The 20,522-nt window shown below is 40.1% G+C and overlaps 1 protein-coding gene across 2 annotated transcripts in view; it reads left to right on the plus strand.

The window, feature by feature from the left end:
• ATAT1 (alpha tubulin acetyltransferase 1) overlaps window positions 1–20,522 on the plus strand; it is a 40,451-nt gene that overhangs the window by 8,344 nt on the left and 11,585 nt on the right. Inside the window, exons 5-10 of one of the 2 annotated variants that reach the window (XM_070933471.1) lie at window positions 1,869–1,982; window positions 3,516–3,617; window positions 4,315–4,360; window positions 7,511–7,582; window positions 10,860–11,079; window positions 14,982–15,220. In XM_070933471.1, the coding sequence (XP_070789572.1) occupies window positions 1,869–1,982; window positions 3,516–3,617; window positions 4,315–4,360; window positions 7,511–7,582; window positions 10,860–11,079; window positions 14,982–15,012 (585 nt within the window). In that variant the 3' untranslated portion in view covers window positions 15,013–15,220. Of the gene's footprint in view, window positions 1–1,868; window positions 1,983–3,515; window positions 3,618–4,314; window positions 4,361–7,510; window positions 7,583–10,859; window positions 11,080–14,981; window positions 15,221–20,522 lie in introns of those variants that run through there. The other variant, XM_070933472.1, reaches the window with a different exon arrangement.

Genomic DNA, 20,522 nt, shown 5'->3' on the forward strand with positions numbered 1-20,522 from the left:
AAATCAAATGACGCATCTTGGTGAATACTGTAGCGTTTGTTTGAAATCAGCAAAGGGAAGCTGAAATGCTTTTTAAAAAATGAACCATACAGTACTTTAGGTAGTCATTCTTGTACTGATTCTGATTCAATACAATTTCAGTTTTGCTATTTAGCCTAATTTGGTATGGAGAGGTTGTAAAAACACAGCTGCAGTTATTGTTTGTGCTCTAACTTGAGGCACGGAAGGAGAAACAATCCTTTTCCTGATTTCTTGTTCGCAGAATAAATCCTCCCCCCCCCTTTAACAATCTTCTATTTGTGCGAAATGAAAAATTTCACGAGTGGCACTCATGAGTGGTACTATTTGCTTTTGAACAAGGCTTTCACAATTTGTATCCTTAGGGTGCTTCATCGTTAGATTTTTGCACTGTATTCTGCTTACATAGCTGCTATGGATTCTTAATATATATAAATTAAGCTGCTTTATTTCAGTATTTGGAAATAGAAGAGTACTGCCTTTGTTTTTATTGTACCTCTGTTTGTGGTATTATTATCTACATATTTAGAAAGGGTAAATTTAGTAATGCCCAATTGCCAAAGGTTATTAAGAATATCCCCAAGAAAAAGCTTTAAAATGACTTTGCGAGGGCAGAGGCAATGACCCTGGGAAACTCTAACTGGTGAGTTGAGGCAGAATAAAATGGCAGCTCACCAGGCCTAATGCTCTTTAACGCTAACCAGCATGTAAATTACTGATTTGACCAGACAGTACAAAGATGGATTCAAATTGGAGATTCTTTTAGTTTACTTTATTGTCATTGCACCTCATATAATGAAATTAATGCCATCTTCAGTGTACATTATAACTATAAAAATAAAACACAAAACACACATCCTTCACATTCTATACAATTGAATTGAAACCCTCTGATATTGCATTAATATTGCACTATACATTAGAATTCAATATAGTTACTGCTCTGTTTTTCAGCCTATTTGTCCTTGTTTTTATTGTCCTGTACCGTCTGCCAGATGGTAATAGCTCAAAAAAAGGGTGCCCAGGATGAGATGGATCTTTAATTAATTAATTTATTTATTTATTAGTTCAATTTATATGCCGCCCTCCTCCGAAGACTCAGGGCGGCTTACAATGCACTTATAGCAATAGCCTTCATTCTTTTCTATATACCTGCTTATTAGGGCTTTTTGGCCCCCCATAAGCGGTGTTTCTACAAAGTCAGCGTATTGCCCCCACAATACGGGTTCTCAATTTACCTACCTCGGAAGGATGGAAGGCTGAGTCAACCTTGAGCCTGGTGAGATTTGAACTCGCACTAATTGCAGGCAGCTGGCAGCTAAGTGCTAGATAGCAGCACTTAGTCCGCTGCACCACCAAGGCTCTTTAAGAATGTTTTGAACTTTCTTAAGGCAGCGGGAGCTATAAAGCTCTTCCAAAGAGGGGAGAGGGCAACCAATGATCCTTTGGACAATGATGTTAACCCTCTGGAGTGCTGTCCTATCTGCTACTGTGCAATTGGCTAACCATACACAGGTGCAGTAAGTTAAAATACTCTCTATGGTGCAGCGGTAGAAGGCCACCAGCAGTTTTTCATTCAGTTGTTGTTTCCTGAGAAGTCTCAGGTAGTATAATCTCTGTTGGGCCCTTTTGACCAGTGCTGCAATGTGAGCGCCTCAGGTCAGGTCCTCTTTTATGATAACGCCCAGAAACTTAAAACTGGCCACTTGCTCCACTCGGTCTCCATTGACAAACAAGGGCTGGGCTTTTGAAAAGTGCAGGAAAAGTTAGCCTGCAGCAGAATGCCTGGTTCAGAGAGATCCGAGCCGTTTTAACATGGAAACCTGTCTGGTTTTTTGTTTTTTTTTCAGGACCGTCAAGGGGCTCACAATGAAGTGGAACCACTGTGTGTGCTGGATTTCTACATTCATGAATCTCTTCAGCGGCATGGCTATGGCAAGGAGCTCTTCCATTACATGCTGCAGGTGCAGCCTTCTTTTTCGGAGTTGCGTAATCCAAGAAATAATATCCTGACTTGGATTAGGCCACTGTATTTCATCGTTATCACTTGCTTCATAGGAAAGGCAAAACCTCCCCATAGCAAATTAAACCTGCAGAACTGAGGCGTGGACATAGAGCTGTCATAATCCAGGAATGATTTGAAAGGTTTCTGAAATTCTAAAGCTCTGTCAAACAAGAATTAACAGGGTTCCAGTAGCGTATTCCTTAGCTTGCTGCCTTCCAGATCTGCAGGAAATACAAATCTCATAATTTATGTGATGGCTGGGAATTTGGGGAGTTGAAATTCCAATGCATCTGGAAGTCCCAAGTTGGAAGAAACTCTTTAATAGGAAATGAATTCTTCAACTAGCCAGGTTGAAGGACATGAGACTGAGGAAAGCTTTGTACAGCACAGGGACTCCATTTTGAATAAAAATTTGCTTCATAGCGTAGCTCTTTTAGTCAAGATGCATTTTCTCTATTCTTTAAATAGTGGCTACTATAATATTTTTTTTACTTTTATTTGGGATGGAAATTGATTTTAGGAAGCTTAATAAAGAGTGTCTCGTACCTGGACATTGTACATTTTAATACAAGTAGTTTAGTGACTGAAGTTATAGTTGCGTTGAAAAAAGTGACTTTTTTTTTTTTTTAATTTGATTTATATGCCGCCCTTCTCCGGAGACTCAGGGCGGCTTACAGTGCGTTAAGCAATAGCCTTCATACTTTGGTATATTTATACAAAGTCATCTTATTGCCCCCACAAACTGGGTCCTCATTTAACCTACCTTAGAAAGGATGGAAGGCTGAGTCATCCTTGAGCCTTGGAGAGATTCGAACCAGCAGTAAATTGCAGGCAGCTGTGTTAATAACAGGGTGCTTTAAACCACTGTAGTACCAAGGCTCATGACTTATGGCTGTTTTTCACACTCATGACCGTTGCAGCATCACCATAGTCACATGATCAAAATTTGGATGCTTGGCAACTGGCATGTATTTATGACGGTTGCAGTGTCCTGGGGACATGTGATCGCTTTTCGTGAACTGCTGACAAGCAAAGTCAACGGAAAAGCCACATTCACTTAACTGTGTTACTAACAACAACTGCAGTGATTTGCTTAACAAGCGTGGCAAATAAGGTCATAAAATGGGGCAAAACTCATTTAACAACTGTTTTGCTTAGCAATGGAAATTTTGGGCTCAATTGTCAGCGTAAGTCAAGGACTACCTGTAAATAAAAATTTCAAAACAAGGAAATTAAGAACCTCAGATATCTTAGAGCCATTGTCTGATTATTTCTTTCTGAGGTGAAATTGTTAGATAGAAATAACTGCCTTTGGTCTGAGAAGAAAACAGCCCGCAAAGCTAAGACTCCGTTGCTTCCCCCACCCCTCTTTTCAGGTCAGATGTAAACTGGTCCAATCATGAAAGATAAAATAATAATATCTGTCTCTAAATCTTATTTTCCCCCTGAGAAGTAAATTGCAGAGAAATTCTTTCTGTTTTTATTCACTCAGCGAGAACGAGTAGAACCCTATCAGTTGGCAATCGATCGGCCATCGGAAAAACTTCTGTGCTTCCTACGTAAACACTATAGCCTCAGTGACATAATCCCCCAGGTGAGCCATCTTCTTGAAAACAAAGCCAGCTATCACCTAATAGTATTGTTTTGTCATCTCTGTGTTTGTACTTTGTCGTCCTTTTGAACCAGAACCAGGAAAACATAGAGCTGGGACATTCTGCTTACAAAAAAATACAAATCCTCCATGCTTAAGTGGATATGTGCAATTTTTGTAATGCTGGTTTTCCACATTTTAAAAACCAGGACATGAGCTGTGGAAAAAGCTGTGACATTACTGGTTAATAACTTAATAAGGGACAATGAAAATACTATTGCTACTGATTTTTCCGTTAACTACTTTAAAGGGGGTTGCCATAAAGTTTAATTGAACACGTTATGTAGAAATGGCCTGAATCAAATGTTTGAAGGAGGCGAACCTCGATTTAAGAATTTCGTATTTTAATTACCATTTGAAAAAGGTAAAAGGCTGTACTGTGGCCTGCCAAAGCTTTTACAACACATACGCTGAGAATTTAACCTGGCATCTTCTGCATGCAGAGCATACGGCCTATCTCTGAATTCTGTCCTTTTCTCTTTAAAAATGTTTTTCCATCTAGTGAGGAGAAGCAAAATCTTCAAATTAATGACAGGAAAAAAAAAAAAAAGAATGGTGCAATTGCTGCTTCAAAGGACATTTGCAGTGGACAGTGGGATCTGATTGGTTGATTTAATACTTTTATTTTTTTCTGTTTCAGGTGAATAATTTTGTAATTTTCCATGGCTTTTTCAGCCACCAGCATGGTGAGTCACTGATATAAATATCTAGCTATACCCATTTGAAGTTGTCTGATCCAGTACAAAGTGTTTTAAACAGGGAGATTTCTGATTTCAGAGTTATGAAGATATACTGCAACAGCTGTTGGCTGTGTGGCCTAAGAATGTTGAAAGACGATACCCAATACATTTGCAGGGCACTGGATTGGGAGAAATTGGATTACATCGCTATCTTATAAAAACAGTCTATACTATGTAACAAATAAATAGATCTTCTGGAGTTCCGAGATATGGAGCGCTTGAGAAATTTGAGAAGGTACATGTGGTCTCAATTTATAACTGGTCACTTAGCAAGCATTCAGAGTTACGACCTATCTGAAAAAGGGGACTTAGAATAGAAAAACAGAGTTGGAAGGGACCTTGGAGGTCTTCTAGTCCAACCCCTGTTCAGGCAGGAAACCCTATACCATTTCAGATAAATGGCTGTCCAAACTCATCTTAAAAACTTCCAGTGTTGGAGAATTCACAACTTCTGGAGGCAAGTTGTTCCAGTGATTAATTGTTCTAACTGTCAGGAAATTTCTCCTTAGTTCTAAGTTGCTTCTCTCCTTGATTAGTTTCCACCCATTGCGTCTTGTCCTGCCTTCAGGTGCTTTGGAGAATAGCTTGACTCCCTCTTCTTTGTGGCAACCCCTGAGATATCAGAACACTGCTATCATGTCACCCCTAGTTCTTCTCTTCATTAAACTAGACATACCCAATTCCAGCAACCATTCTTTATATGTTTTAACCTCTAGTCTTTGTTGCTGTATTTACCATACAGATCCATAGTTTCTTCAGTCAGGCCCCCCACCTCACAGTCATGTGACCAGACTTTGGGCACTGGGTTACACAGCTGCATTTACGGCTGTGTAAATGCATCCCACAGTCACATGATTAAATTATTTTACAACCATTACTACTTAATGGGAAGGCTCCATTACGGCTGTAATTTGCGGACTACCTGTAGTACATTTAGAAGAGAAGAGAAGAGAAGAGAAGAGAAGAGAAGAGAAGAGAAGAGAAGAGAAGAGAAGAGAAGAGAAGAGAAGAGAAGAGAAGAGAATAACAGAGTTGGAAGGGACCTTGGAGGTCTTCTAGTCCAACCCCCTGCTTAGGCAGGAAACCCTACACCACTTCAGACAAATAAACAAAATTTATTTCTGTTGCTGCATTAAGATTTTCTCTTGAACTCTGATATTGCAGCTGTTGGTTCTACTATAGTGAGGGTGCAAATATACTCCTCGTGAAGAATTAAATGTAGCAGAAGATTCCAGTTTATTTGCCATATTCCTGTTTTCAATGAGATGGTATAATCTTTAATTTTTTTGTATGAGCAGATGACCATGGGAGTTTATTACGTTCAGAATAGGGAAACCACGAATGATTTAAGCTGACACCAATAATGAATGGTTACTCAAAATTAAATTTAAAATAGTAGTTAATTTCTTCTGTAGATCATGAATATCCTGCATTCATTTCATAGCTTTTGTTTAATCATATAGTACTCATTCTTTGAAGGCATAAATGTTATCCTGGTCTGAAATAAAGGCAAATAAGAATATGATTTAAATAAGCATCTGGTAGGTGACATTATAATGTCATACACATGATGTCACCACATGAAGGATATAATTGTGTGCACGGTGTAAATTATATAATGTTGTTTGCGTAATAATACGATGATACATGTTATTAGTAAGAATGGACCAATTATCTCTTAAAACATTATGTCGTGTTCTCCCAGTCTTTGCTCAGCATAATCTTATGTGAAAATAACTTTGGATTTAAAACCAGAAAACAAATGGACAAATACATCAACCAATCAGAGGAATACCTATGGGAACACTACTCTGAGGACTCCTAGCAGAGATTGTAATGCAGCATTTAGACGCTATAACAGTCCCACAAGTACAACTAGAGGTATGGATACAGTTCTGTATGTAGACAACACCTTTGTCAAAATAAAAAGAACAACTAGAGAAGACCACGTAAAACAACATCTTTAAAGGAATCAAAATCACCAGAGAAGAAGATGACAAGAACACACTATCCTTTCTAGATATCCTCATGAACATAAAAAACAACGGCAAGTTAGAAACGCGTGTCTATTGAAAAACAATCCACACTAACCAAGTGCTCCATTATCAAAGTAACAACCCAGCTTCCCACAAGAGAGCTGGGTAAGAACATTATTTTAGATGAGTACAAATGCATTGTGGTAGCCCAGAATGCCAGAAAAAGGAATCGGACCTCTATCTACACAACATCTTCCAAAAAACTACATAACCGTGCAACTATCAAAAAGTGCCTCACCGCTCAACCCGCTACAACGCAAGCTATGAAAAGAGTAACACTGTCATAGTCAAAAACATCTCAAAACAACCAACAGACTATTACAACCGCATAGTATCACTGTATCCTCTAGAACAGGGGTGCCCAACCTTTGGGGCTCCGGGGAGATAGGGGGAGGGGATGGTTTCGCACACACAATCTAATCCTTCGTCTGTGCAAATAAGGTTTCACCTCTCACCCACCGCTTACGTGGCCCAGTTCCCAATGGACTGTGGCCCGGTATCAGTCTGTGGTCCGGGGGGTTGGGGACCCCTGCTCTAGAATTTGTCTTTCCCCTTTTGATAAATGATCAAAAATAGCGCAAGGCAAAAGCAATTATAAGAAGTATTTTATATTCTTTCTTCCTCATCCTCAGAAATTCTCTGTCAATTAGCTTTAGGCTTTCTGTGCTTAAATCAATTTTTGATATCCAGCAATGTTGCAGTAGATAAATTAAATATATTGTAGTTGGTCAGGGCCAATCCTTGACTTAATGACAATATGGTTCCTGCAGTTTGTGGAATGAATTACCTAGCTTGATGGAAATCTTTTAACAACTGTAACATTGTTTCTGCTCTTTCACTCAGCTGTTCATAAGTAATCATCACACTGTAATTTTAGATTAATTTATTAGGATTTGTCTTCTCACACCTCCATATAACTTTAAATGGCCATACTTCACAATGTGATTTTTGAAGCATATTGCCTCATAAGAATGGAAACAAATATTACTGGAGGTATTTTGGGTATTACTTTTCTACCACAACCAAATGCTCATTTGTTTTATTTACCCTCTTGTTGCAGCTCCAGCGAGAAAACTGCCCCCAAAGCGCTCTGAGGGAGACATAAAACCATATTCGCTGTCAGATCGAGAATGTAAGCAGTGTTCATTCTTCACAGAAAAACTAGCTCGAGCTTTTTGAGACAATTCAGGAGAATCAGTGCCTAAACTGAGCTGATGTCTAGATTACAGCTTCATGGAAATGGTTCCTGTTTGGTTGTCTTCTCCCATTTTAGCACCCTATTTGGTCTGCTTTTGGAAGGTGGGGGCCCACTGAGTTCATAAGACGGAAGCCTACATGTGTGATTTTGTAAGGAGCCAAATAAAAACAAAGATAAAATAGTTTAAAAAATCATTCCTATCATCCATCTCCTTCCACTAATGACTGTATAACTGTAACTTTGTTGCTGGTATCCTTACGATTTATATTGACTGTTTCCTAATACGATTTGATTGCTTATTTGTACCCTATGACTATCATTAAGTGTTGTACCTTATGATACTTGATGAACGTATCTTTTCCTTTATGTACACTGAGAGTGTATGCACCAAAGACAAATACCTTGTGTGTCCAATCACACTTGGCCAATAAAATTCTATTCTATTCTATTCTAAAAGTTAAAAGGTAGGGAGAGGGGCATCAAGATGCCAACCACCCCCAGGGTTGCATGCTGTTCACCGTGTCCCGTGTGAGTTGGCAGAGCCAGGTCTTCAGACTCCTTTGAAAGACCAGGAGAGTGGGGGCCCACCTCACCTCTGGAGAAAGAATGATCCATAAGGCCAGGACAATGGCAGAGAAGGCTTCCTTCCTGGACCCCTCCAGTGAAAATTCTTCAACTGGCAGAGTCTATAACAAACCCTCTCTGTCTGAGCAGGTGGGATGGGCTGACATAATGGGGATGAGATGTTTCCTCAGGTAGCCTGGCCCCATGTCCTGTAGTGCTTTGAAGGTAATAACACCTGGAATTGGACCTGGAAGTAAATCAGCACCCAGTGCAGCTTAAGTAGCAAAAGTGTTGTATCCGCCATCTTTGGGGTGCCCAAAATTGCCTGCACATCCGCATTCTGGTTCCGTTAGATGAACTGATCTAGATTGGGATGGGAACAGTATTCAGTGTCCAAGAAAAATCTAAAGCTTCTTCCAGTCAGGAAGAGTCTAAATCTTATACTTTGATTCTGCAAGAATCAGAGGAATCTGAATTGGCATTTTCTAGGAAGAGTTCTTGTATGAAAACTAAATTTGAAGATTCTGGCTCGGTGGCTAAGATGCTGAGCTTGTCGATCAAAAGGTCGGCAGTTCAGCAGTTCGAATCCCTAGTGCCACGTAATGGGGTGAGCTCCCGTTACTTTTCCCAGCTTCTGCCAACCTAGCAGTTCGAAAGCATGTAAAAAATGCAAGTAGAAAAAGAGGGATCACCTTTGGTGGGAAGGTAACAGCTCTCCGTGTGCCTTTGGTGTTTAGTCATGCTGGCCACATGACCACAGAGACGTCTTCAGACAGCACTGGCTCTTAGGCTTTGAAACGGAGATGAGTACTGCCCCCTAGAGTCGGGAACAACTGGCACATATGTGCGAGGGGAACCTTTACCTTACCTAGACTTCATTATTTATTTATTTATTTATTTATTTATTTATTAGATTTTTATACCGCCCCCTCTCCCGAAGGACTCGGGGCGGTGCACAGCCAAAGTTAAAAAACATACAATATAAACAATTAAAATACGTTTAAAACAGAATTAAATCTAAAATGGCTCCCCAATTTAAAATGCCTTACCCATACCCCTATAAAAAGACGAATTTAAAATTTAAAATTATGAACTTTAATGTGCCAGCTTCATGTTCTCATTATGTTAAGGTGAGAAAAAGTGGAGCAGAGGGAAAGGGATTTTTCAACTTATTCTTAAGTCAGTTCCTTTTAGGAAGGCAGCCTTCCAGGAGTGAAGAAAAGCAGGCTGAGTTCTTTAGGCCTCTTTTGCGGATGATCTGGGCCTGGAAGCAAAAATCTGGAAAATAAAGATTGTTATGGATGATTTCTGTGTATTAATTAAACAGTAAGACTGGTAAGATTAGACTAGTAGACAGATTTCTTTATTATTCACCTATAGACAGAATCTTGCCAGACTAAATCAACTATCTGCATAACTATTAGATACACTCTGTGAACTGCTAGAGAGGCTCTGCCTTCACCCTTTTCCTGTCTACCAGACAGTCCAAACTCTGTTGTCTCTTTGTCCTCTGGGAAGGAGCCCTTCCCTTTTTTCTACCACAACTAATTAGACCATAGACAGTAAGATTTAGATTAGCAGACAAATTCATCTTCTGTCTACTGGGTTATGTTAAGTTGGCTAAGTGTAAGCCGGCTTAGGCAGTAATCTTATTTCTGTAAATTTCTGTCTGCTCCTCTTCTGTCTGCTAGATCAGGGGTCACCAACCTTTCGGACTTCAGGGACCACTAAATTCATAATTTTAAATCCCGCGGACGACTAATATACATTTTTAAAAAAGATAAAACAGGCAACCATAATAGGGCCTGGTGGCTCAGCAGACTAAAGCACTGTTATTAACTGTTATTAACATCAAGCTGTCTGCAATTACTGTAAGTTCAAATCTCACCAGGCTCAAGGTTGACTCAGCCTTCCATCCTTTCTAAGGTAGGTAAAATGAGGACCCGGATTGTGGGGGCAATAAGCTGACTTTGTATAAAATATACAAAAGTATGAAGGCTATTGCTTAACACATTGTAAGCTGCCCTGAGTCTCTGGAGAAGGGCGGCATATAAATCAAATTAAAAAAAAAACAAAACCATAATCATAAGGGGGCTGAAATAAGTTCCTTATGAGGAATGACTACTTTAGGGCTTTTTAACTTGGACTGAAGGTAAATAAGGAAAGACATGATAAAGTTGTATAACATCCATGATGCAGAAAACACAGATCCAATTCTTTTTATTTACAATACTGGAAGTTGAGGTCACGTGAAATATTTCGCCCAATGCATACATAAACTCTGGAATTTCCTGCCATCAGATAGAGTCCCAATTTAGACTTAAAAGGAGACCAGGCTATTTATTACCAGTTCTCAATTTGTGGGCCAGAGATGATGATGCTCCACAAAGATACTCTAGCTCAGGGGTCACCAACCTTTCGGACCTCAGGGACCACTAAATTTATAATTTTAAATCCCGCGGACCACTGATATGCATTTTTTAAAAAACATAAATAGTATTTAGTGCAATATTAAAAAATGCAAATAATTTTTCTGCGGACCACCAAAATTTTCTTGTGGACCACTGGTGACCGCAGCTAGGTTATATTAAGTTTGGTTAAGAACTGAATTGTATTTTCCCTTTTGTTTGTTTCCTTTTTCTTGTAGTCTTGAAGGAAGAAACTGAGCCACCTTGGCCCTTCAACCAGTCTCGGGCACTGACCCGTTCTAGCAGTGTGGGGAATTCTCCAGTGCGAGGCTGCCTCAAACCTTTTCTCAACGAGCAAGAGTTGCTGAAGAACTTGCGTCTCTGTCCCCCACATGCAGCTGCCCAACACCTGATCAATGGTGATCCGGGCAACTTGCTTTCACAGAGGCGGAGAACCAGGTAGGAAGGGAGAGGCATTTTGGAACTTTCTGGCTTGCTCACAGGGCTAATGGGATGTTGCAACCCTGATCCTGTAGTAGACACCTAAATGCTATGAACGTGGGCTGTTCTTTGCTCCTTTTGCTTCCAGTCACATACAGAAATCCTTCAACTCTAACTTAGAAGCACAAGGAGGAAGGATGAACTTTTGGTTGCCAAGCAACACTTGAATTATCCTTCTGATTCAGTTTCTTCTTATTGCCTAATATTATCCCTACTGTTGCCTACTAATCATAAAGTCGCTTCCTCTCCTGAAATCACATGATCACAGCTTGATTGCTTAGGTCAGCAGTCTCCAACCTTTCCGGCTTTGCGGATGGTGGGGGGAGGAGAGGGGATTGTTCGGTATGAGTGAGGGACAAGCACACATGCGCAACTCCATTTGCATGAGCGGTGGGCACACCCACCTGCCACTCGGGCAAATGGAGCTGAGCGTGTGTGCGCACACGATCACCCACTGCTTGCACAAAGTAGAGATATGCGTATGCTTGCCCGCCACTTCTGCGGCCCAGTTCCAAACAGGCCGCAGCCCAGTAGTGGGACGCAGCCCCGGAGTTGGGGACCTCTTGACTTAGATAGTCCTGTGAACCAGGATGGCAGCAAAGATAATGGAGGCCCCATGGAGAATCTTTGGCTTAAAAGAAGTGGAATCAAATGCCACAGAATCTCAGATCTCTCCATTTTCATTTTCTTTTCCAATGTTCTAAAATTGTTTAGCTGAAGCAAAAAAAGGGAATATACGTTGACTTGTTCAATAAGTGTAACTTTGAACACAGAATTCGGACTCATCATTTTCCCTCCTGTACATCTTCTAGCTGTCCATGTTGCATTGCATGTGCCATTTTGCATGTTTTACTATAATTCTTAACCAATATTAAAAACTTTCTGTCAGACTTGCCACCACTTAAACTGCTAAATAGAAATGATCCTTGGCTCCATTTGTGGAGAAAGGTATAGTTTTATTACCATAAAAGTCAAGTGTATTGCGGTAATGCAAAGGCAGAAGCGAATATCGCGCACCAAAATCCCTACGTTCAATTATTTCCTTCCTTAGCTATTTCCCATTGCCCACCCCAGTGTAACCAATCCGGTTCAGGCAAGATGTTTACCGTATTTTTTGGAGTATAAGACGCACCTGAGTATAAGACACACCTACCTTTTTTGGTGCCTTTAAGTAATTTTGCCTCGTTGCAGCAAACAGCCTACTTTACTTTCAGTTTCGTTTTCAGCATAGCTTGATTAGCACAAGGGAAAAAAAAATCTGTTCCAGCAATTTACCTCTTTGCAGCAAGCAGCAGAGCCCTGCACAAAGCAGCTGAGAGCAAATCAGCTGAGAGTCAGGAGGCCGATCCAATCAACTTGTGCTAATTAGGCTGTGCTGAAGCTGAAACAAGCTGTTTTTTCTTGCTGTTTGCTTGCAAGGAGGTAACTGCTGCGAGGCAGAGACCAAAGGGTGGGGGCCAGTGGGTGGGCAGGGTTATATTCGGTGTATAAGACACAGCTAAATTTTCTCCCCCTTTTAGGGGGGAAAAAGGTGCGTCTTATAATACGATACTTAACGGCCAATCCAAGCATATGTGGCCCCTTCCTTCTTCCCGCTGGGTGACCTTGAGGCAGCATCTGGAGGAGATACAGCATTTTACTTTCGTTTTCCCCCAAGCCTTCCTCCTTTCATTCCCCCTCCCCATACTTCATGGCAGTCTGTCACCATATAGCAGCAAAGCACAAGCAAGCAGACGGTGGCAGCTGACACTTTCCTTTACTGTTTACATTCTGTCCTCGGTGGCTGTTAATGATTTACTTAACCATGTTGGCTGAATGCCAACACTTTCACTTGAAAATATTCCAAGGATTTTTTTAAAACAGAGATTTAGAAGGCTGGATCGGCAGTGAGCATGCAGTGGCATGTTGTGATGGCTTTGATGCTGGGAAGAAGCATGTTAGATGATGGAAAGCAAGATGTGGAAGGAGTTTTAGGAGAAATGCTTTCACCAAAGTCTAAGTTGCCATCCTTCAGAAGTGTTAAGGCTACCATTTTCATAATCCTCAGCCATAGGGACATTTAGCTGGCTGAGAATGACGGGACATGTCAGCCTATGTTTTTGGAGGATACTAAATTGGAAATAATATTTTCTTGTCACATTTGTTAAATTCCAGGATTAGAAATTACTCCTACATTTGTCTAATATGCAATACCAGCTTGAAACCTGGCCTTTTTGGTGACCCAGATTTATTAATCTGGTTAAACAAAACCTATTTTACATTCTGACCTAAATCTGCTTCCACGTAATTTTGTGTTGTTAGTGCAGTTGCTTCTGTTGACTTCATTCACACATTGCTCATGGCTTAAGGTTGGCTTATTGAATAAATTATAATTGGCTGTGTTTACACAACATACTGAGCTGTAATCAAGCAAACTTCTGAACACAATGTATGAATCCTGCTATTTACTTCCCATTTTTGGTGGGAAATTATTATTGCTTCTGTAAATTGCCATATAAATGATAGTGCTTCAAGAATAGAGTAGGCAAAAATAAATAAAATTACTGATCCAAGAAATGACAACCAACTAATTGACTCTTTTTGTGACCGTTGCTATCACTAAAGTACAGGTAGTCCTTGACTTATGACTGGTTATCTAGTTACCATTTGGAGTTACGACAACCTTGGAAAGACTGCTAGACAGTGCATAGAGTACTTTTGGCTGCTGTAAAATGTCACCCCCACCCCCACTGTCAAGTGATCGCATTTCTGGTGCTTGGCAGCTGTCTCACATTTACAACTGTTTGCAGGATCATGTGACCACAACTTGGGAAAAAAGTTTTTGCTGGAAAAGTGCCCATTCAGAAGAATGGACTTGGACTTAACAACATTGTGATTCATTTAACGACCACAACAAAAACAGTTGTAATATTGGATTGGCCTCGATTTTGGGTGGACACGTGGGTGCCGCCTTGACTTACGACCAAAATTCCTGTCCCAATTGTGGTCGTATGTTGAGGACTACATGTGTAGTAATACTCCAGCATCAAGAGTATACAGGTAGTCCTCGACTTAAGACCACAATTGAGCCCAAAATTTCTGTTGCTAAGTGAGACAATTGTTAAGTCAGTTTTGCCCCATTTTAAGACCTTCCTTGCCACAGTTGTTAAATGAACCACTGCCATTGTTAAGATAGTAACACGGCGGTTAGCTGAATCTGGCTTCACCATTGACTTTGCTTGTCAGAAGTTCACAAAAACTGATCACATGACCCTGGGACATTGCAACCATCATAAATACGAGTCAGTTGCCAAGCATCTGAATTTTGATAACATGATCATGGGGATGCTGCAATAGTTGTAAGTGTGAAAAACGGTCGTAAGTCCCTTTTTCCACTGCCATAACTTTAAACGGACACTAAATGAATAGCACTTAGACTAATATACCATTTCACAGTGCTTTACCGCCCTCTCTAAGCGGTTTACAGAGTCAGCCTATTGCCCCCAACAATCTGGGTCCTCATTTTACCCATCTCAAAAGGATGGAAGGCTGAGTCAATTTTGAGCCTGTTGAGATTTGAACTCCCAAATTGCAGTCAGCCAGCAGTCAGCAGAAGTAACCTGCAGTACTGCATTCTAACCACTGCGCCACCCCGGCTCATGGTTGTAAGTTGAGGACTATCTGTAATGATTCTGTAATTTACAGGTAGTGTCATTGCTCCCAACAGAGAAATGATTATTATCTTTAATTGGATGGATGCTTTTCTTCATTCTAGGATCTAACCTGTCTCTTTTTTTTCTTTCTTAATATCCCCACCCCTTTCCTTCCTTCCTTCCTTTCTTTTCTCTCTCTCTCCCCACCCTCCCATCTTCCACTGCCAGCTCCCTGAACCGCTCTGAAAACAGCCATTGATCGCCGGTCTCTGCTATGTCTCCCCAACCATTGGGCCTCTACTTGTGTCTTGAGCACTTTCTAGCAGCAAGATTTGAATTTCATCCAGTTTCTTCATCCTCTTCTTTTTAATAAGCTTTATGGGTACAGCCTATAAGGATGGGCATAAGCCTATAAGGAAGTGGGTTTATTTATATAACATTTGAGTGTGTCTAGGTTTCACTTTTTTAACATCACGATTTCCAAAAGTGCTTAAGAAGTGGAACGTAATTGCGATTTGGATGAGCGGATTCTCCTACTTGATTATTTGCCTTTTAGATCCAACTATTTATGAAGGTATGTTTTAGTTCCTAAATGGTTTAAGTTTACAGCCGGGAAATGATTAGTACTGACTTGTTACCTGGCATTACGGTAATATAAACGGATGCCTGCTACAGCATGGGTTTTGCCAATGACCCGCACCATGACTTAATTTAATTTAACTTAATTTAATTTAATCTAAATTAGATTAAATCAGAGGGCACCCAAGTCCAGATGATTCTGGGTGCCGTAGATTTAAAAAAAAAAAAGAGCAAGAACAATAAAAATGAAACAGAATACAAGTGTCCAGAAGGGAAATCTGGAACTCAAAGATGCAAAGGGTAAATTAGTTGGCAGCCATAAATTATTGTTGATCTACATAAGGATTCTCTTTTTGGGGGCCTGGTAGCCAAAGGAGTATTCTTATACTGTATCAGATGTGGGCCAGATGGTTTTTACAGTAAAGGTTTTATTTAATTTAATTAGTACTGATACTATTGCTACTCTGTGGATGAGGGCTGTTTCTAGTGTTGGCTTTAGATCTTGAAGATAATGTATGTTGTTCTTTCAGAGAGTTGAATGTGAGTTAGTAGAGGCATTGGTACATGTGTTGTCGTCTCTAGTAAATGGTTTCAGAGAGTTTGTAGCAAGTCGGAAGCCTGCCTGTTTTTACTTGGTTGTTAATAGAAAAGTGTAGATAAATCTTCTTAAGTAAGATCACGAAGGATTATTTCTCAGCAGATTTTGAATGAAAACAGTTAAGAGAGTTAATTGAAATCTTTGCAAATTGTCATTGAGCTACTACCATGTTTCCCCAAAAATAAGACCCTGTTTTATATTTTTTTTGAACCCTGAAATAAGCCCTTGGCCTTATTGCCATGCACTCAAAAGCCCGATTGGGCTTATTATCAGGGGATGTCTTATTTTGGGGGAAACCGGGTGTAATATTAATATTTCAGTGAGGTTTATTTATATGCTGTTCTGGTGTTTGGCAAGTGATCTATTTCAAGATAAAAGACTTTTGGTTTAGTAAAAGATGTAAAAAGGATTCTCCATAGGATCTTTGATTCAAAAATGAACCATGGAAACATGTATAAGAGGGCAATGTTAGACTAAATAAGTTAAAATTTAGTTTAAATTTAGATACACCAAGGGAAATTCAGATTTCTGACCAAGGGATAAGAGCCTTGGTAGTACAGTGGTCTAAAGCACCCTGTTATTAAGACCAGCTGCCTGCAATTACTGCAGGTTCGAATCTCGCCAGGCTGAAGGTTGACTCAGCCTTCCATCCTTTCTAAGGTAGGTAAATTGAGGACCCAGTTGTGGAGGCAATAAGCTGACTTTGTATAAATATACAAAAGGATGAAGGCTATTGCTTAGCACACTGTAAGCCTCCCTGAGTCTCCAGAGAAGGGCGGCATATAAATCAAATTTAAAAAAAAGGAAAGAAACACCGCTAGATTCTCTCTTTCCCTATAACCATGTTATTCTCTTTGTCTCACTTACTTTCAAACACATGTATTCAGAATCTAATGAGAAATATTCTTTAACAAGCTTGCCTTGGTCTGTCTTGAAAATACCTTTAAATGGGGCTGAGTTAAAGCACGTGGCTGGTAGTCTTTTTTTTTTTTTTAAAGAAAGAAGCAGAAGTTTACTCTTTTCATTAGGTCTGCAGCAAAGTTTACTATTTATTATAAAACCTAGTTGTATTTAAATACTGTAAGACTTTCTCTTGGGCTTGGTGCATTGGATTTTGGTACCAAAATTTACCATTGAGTTCTCTGTCATTTTAAAAGACTAATGGTGATAATAAATCATGTTCATTATCTTAGGATCTGATGGAAAGACCAAGCAGGTGCCAAGGTCTGAATGGGCAGCCTTGTCCTCTCCCAGGCCACATGTGAACTCTGTTTTTTAAACCTGCCAAACTCTGCAAGAATCATTAAAAATCAGAGTCCTTGTAATGTAATACTTAAAATAGGCTGGATATAGTTGGAAAGACAGAACAGATCTCTCAGTTCTGACCCAATGCTAGGAGTTAGGAGGGCTGTATTAAAATACATACTAAGGCCCTTCCGGGATGTGTCAATGGCAACATTGGGACGGGATGGGAATGAGAAACGCTCTAGATCAAGTCCATCTTCTTGTGTTACTGCGTTGATAGCCAGCAATTCTCCAGATTAGATATGTTTAACCAGACAGCCTAGGATTTTAGAAAGGATCCTCTTCAACTAAGAGCAGTGTTTCTCAACTTCGGCAACTTTAAACTGTGAGAACTATAACTCCCAGAATTCCGATGTGGAGTCTGGGAGTTGAAGTTCACACAACTTAAAATTGCTGAGGTTCAGAAACACTGCTACAGATACTTCTTTCTCCCTGTTATAAGACTTCCTTAAAAGTCTTCCTCAAAAGCTCTAAAGGCCCAGCCATTAATTGGTTGACAATGCTATTCCATTTTTTTGTTCTTTACATCAGTATTTGTTGTAATTTGTCCTTTGTTATAATAGGAGATGGGAAAGAGAGAGGAGCCAAAATAGGATTTATTATAACTGACATGGAACCTATGAACAGGGTTGCAAAACTGTGGTTTGTGTATAGGCCATTCCTTTGGCCCCAGAGCCTTCCAGATTGGGAGAGCCAAAGAATTTGACTCTTTGGGCATTTTGCTGGGATTAGAGAAAGCTGAGGACCAAGTGACTACTTTAAGAGAACTAAGGTATCAAGTTCTCCTCATAATACCCACCTCACAAAATGAGGATCTTCTTACCGGTAGGTAATTTGTCCCTTTATGAGCCATGTAAAGTCAGGTATGATCCTTTTGTTGATGGAAGTTACATGCTCATGAATCTAATTATTTACAACCTTTGCTTTTGACTATAGGTCCATTTCTCTGAGGGTCATGCAAACATCCTGCCATAATTCTGGGCTGTACTTGGAGATGACTTAGAGAGCCCGTTTGATGTAGTGGTAAAGGTGCTGACCTAGAAGTCCCCTAGAAGGGGACTGTGAGTTCTAGTTTTCCCTTAGGCATGAAAATCGGCTAGGTGATTTCGGGCTAGTCATTCTCTTTCAGCCCAACCCACCTCACAGGGTTGTTGTGAGGGAAATAGGTAAGAGAGTTAAGTATGCTCGCTGCCTTGAGTTGACTGAAGTATGTTAAAAAGGGGATAAAAAATAATAAATAAATAAACAAACAAACAAACAAATAAACAAACAAACAAACAAACAAACAAATAAATAAATAAATAAATATAATAATAATAATAAAAAATAACAGCAACAACATCACAGTCGTCCCAGAAGGCTGGAATTTTTGCTTTAATTTGCAATTCTGTTGGATTTAACAGTGTATGTTAAGCTTTGTTGGGAGCTTAACATACGTATTTCCTATCACGTGCCACTGAATTTGCCACGGCTTAGGAAGAATGATAGAACACAGGTAGTTCTCGACTTATGACCACAATTGAGCCCAAAACCTCCATTGCTAACTGAGATATGGAATTATGTGAGTTTTGCCCCATTTTGTGACTTTTCTTGCCTCAGTTGTTTAAATCAGGGGTGGTAACTGTGGCCCTTTTACAACCTGTGGACTTCAACTCCCAGAATTCTTGAGACAGCTTGTTGTTAAGTTAGTAACACGGTTGTAAAGTAAATCTGGGTTCTCCATTGACTTAGCTTGTGACCCTGGGATTCTGCAACCGTCATAAATATGAGCCAGTTGCCAAGCGATTGAATTTTGATCATGTGACCATGGGGATGCTGCAAAGGTCGTAAGTGAAAAACAACCATGTCACTTTTTTCAGTGCCATTGTAACTTCAAATGGTCACCAAACAAAACGTCGTAAGTCGAGGACTACCTGAAAAAGGTAAGCTTTGGAACCACGTGGGTCCTACAGCTTGTACAGAATGAATCCCCAGCCATTAATCTAATCCATAAACTCTAAAGGAAATGACAAGTGCTAAATTCTTTGCTGTTTCAGCCCAGTGCCATTTTCTTGTCTTTCTCTGTTTTGTGGTCAGTTGCTTGTGCTTATATGTTGTCTTTTAAATGTTATTCTGCCTGTGGTAGGTTATTGCCCTTTGGTCAGCCCCCAGCACTGTTGAGGTGTTTGCTTAGTAGGTCAAAAGGATGTGTTTGGTGTTTTCAACCTAGAACAGTTGCCATGCTCCTCAAAAGCAGGAGAAGTCGAAACTCTCAGCTTCGTTTTCAGAACTGAACTGAAAGAGATTTTGGGAATTCGGAGAAGGAAATGAAAAATTAAGAGCTGAGTCCAGATTTGTAAGCACGGAAGGGAGAATTGGTAAGGTAGTGTCAAGAGGGAGGTGTTAGGAGTCAGGTGCGGAAAACAGAGAGTTGTTATATTATAATCAAATGTTCTGTTTGTTATAAGGAAAGGGAAATGGGGAAGCAAATGTGTGCCAAGTTCATTCAAAAACTGTGCCAGGGGAGAAAAAATTGGTCTAACAAATACATAATTGGTTAGCTTTCTCAGTGTGGTTGGTACTTGTACTAACCCTCCCTATGCTGTCCAGTTGTGTAACTCCGCAGTTGTGTTTGCTGTACCAGCTAGGAGTACTGCAGTGGCCATTGTAGTCTAAGGCCAGAGGGTGTCAGGTGGAAGAAAAACCAAGATGCCATCTAACACATCTGGGTGTGTTAGATTGTGAGAATGGCTCTGTTGGCTTGAGATTCTGAGGAACCAAAGGCCATCATTTGGAGGGAACTGGTTTGCAAAAAGTTGCATTATGGAACCATTATTGGAAAAAATATTGGTAACAGGATGGGAGGAGTCTTAGGCTGAATCCCCATTCAGTTATGATGCCTGTTGGATGACCTGGATCAAGTTATTTGCCAGATTTCCTCATCCTGCAAGGATGAAACAAGCGGGGAGATCTATGCTCTGGGATCTTTCCAAGCAGCTTGGGGAAAGATTGGGCTAAAAAAGTAATTCTGATTTGAAGTCAGTCCTTCTTGCCTTTGAACAGTACTAATTTGTTCTCTCAGTTCTTATATCTTCTGAGATTTTTTACCAGAGTTCATTTTTAGGTCTGTTTTTGCCCCAGTGCCAATATATTTGTTCCCGCTACTTATTTAACAAAATCCCGGGAGCTCTGAATGATTAATCTGAAGCCAAATGCCTCCTCTTCGCTTCCTTTTGAGTTGACCATCACTTCCTCTGAGATCAGGCACCTGAGTGACACTGAGCTTCGCCATCTATATCAGGAGTGTC

Source organism: Pituophis catenifer, unplaced genomic scaffold (genome assembly GCF_029215685.1).
Source record: "Pituophis catenifer annectens isolate HBS135680 unplaced genomic scaffold, rPitCat1.0.hap2 SCAF_2, whole genome shotgun sequence".
Classification (NCBI taxonomy): domain Eukaryota; kingdom Metazoa; phylum Chordata; class Lepidosauria; order Squamata; family Colubridae; genus Pituophis; species Pituophis catenifer.